General features: G+C 42.6%; 1 protein-coding gene across 1 annotated transcript in view; it reads left to right on the top strand.

Moving 5' to 3' along the window:
* The window catches only part of LOC105456454, a 1,889-nt gene extending 830 nt beyond the window's left edge, over positions 1–1,059 (top strand). The window contains exon 2 of the mRNA XM_011700517.1: positions 125–1,059. Coding sequence (XP_011698819.1) covers positions 125–1,059 — 935 coding nt within the window. The remainder of the gene's footprint in view (positions 1–124) is intronic.
* Positions 1,060–1,458: the final 399 nt, after the last annotated feature.

Genomic DNA, 1,458 nt, shown 5'->3' with positions numbered 1-1,458 from the left:
TACAGATTTTGCAGGCCCTTTAATTTTGCGAGGGGGAGGGAGAGGGAAGGCGTCGATCTGTATTTTCACGTGTGCAGTGTACAGAGCAGTACATTTCGAATTAGTTTCGATATTATCTACACAGGGTTTCTTACAGTGTTTACCATACGTAGATTTATAGCAAGACGCAGGCGTCCAAGTATCATATACAGTGACAATGGGACAAATTTTGCTGGCGCCGCTAACGCGTTGAATAAATTAGATTGGGAGAAAATTAGCAAACACAGTTCGATAACGCAAATCGAATGGTATTTTAACCCACCATCAGCACCCTGGTGGGGGGGTTGGTGGGAAAGACTGATAGGAATTTTGAAGGCGTTATTACGAAAGATCTTGAGCAAAGCGAGCCTTCCTTACGAGACCTTGAACACCATCTTATGTGACGCTGAAGCGATAATCAACAGTCGCCCTCTTACATATATCTCGGGAGATCCAGATGATCTTACACCATTATCACCGTCAATGTTCCTTCAAGAAATTCGAACATATGGTGTTCCAGATTGCGATATGCTTTATCAATCGAGATTAAACAAGAAATTCAAACACAGGCAAAAGGTTTTTAATGATCTCCGGAAAAGATTTCGTACCGAGTATCTAGGTCAACTACTATTAACAAACGACAAGAAAGAAACTCGAAAAATAAATATCGGTGATGTCGTCCTGATCGGTGATGATTCACATAGACGCGTGGATTGGCCTCTTGCACGAGTGATAGACGTGATCACAGGTAGAGATGGGCAGGCGAGAGTGTTTATTTTAAAAACCAAAAATGGCGTGTTTAAAAGACCTATACAAAGGGTCTACCCATTAGAGATTCCGCAAGAAACAGATGCTGCCATAGAGTTGTGCGAAAGAGCGAATTCGGAGAAGCGAAAAGATAAGGTTGAGTCAAATCCGAAATTAGATGATTTTAAGAGTAACGATACACCATTAGTTTGTAAGTCAAAAGGTGATGATTCCGAAGTCGTCACCACCAGAAGCGGCCGAGTAGTCAAAAAGCCGGACCGACTCAAGTATTAGATGTAAGCTATATTTTTTAGTTGCGTATCGAATTTTAATGTATGTTTTAAGTTGTTCTGTCTGGTTAACGCAATACTCACTACTTTGTAACAGCTTCTACGGGAAGTTTTGGTTCTTTTATTTTCTCCAAGGAGGGAGGATGTCCCGGCCGATCGATACCGACCGGGTGTGATTCATGATCTCAGATCAATAGAGACGCCAGGCGCCTCTGATCGCGCTAGGCGTGTAAACTATCATAGAGGGCGCTAGGAAAAGCGGGCGGAAGAGGAGATTTTTCGGTGTATCCCTCCGCGTAAAGTAGTCGTAATAAAGAAGTCGTTCACGACAGTACGCTGTGACAAGTCTCTGCATAGTTTTTCCCGGCATTCATCCCACTTCAGTTATATACGATATAACATT

Source organism: Wasmannia auropunctata, unplaced genomic scaffold (assembly GCF_000956235.1).
Source record: "Wasmannia auropunctata unplaced genomic scaffold, wasmannia.A_1.0 LD336106.1, whole genome shotgun sequence".
Taxonomy (NCBI): Eukaryota; Metazoa; Arthropoda; class Insecta; order Hymenoptera; family Formicidae; genus Wasmannia; species Wasmannia auropunctata.
This window is presented reverse-complemented; position numbering and strand designations above follow the sequence as displayed.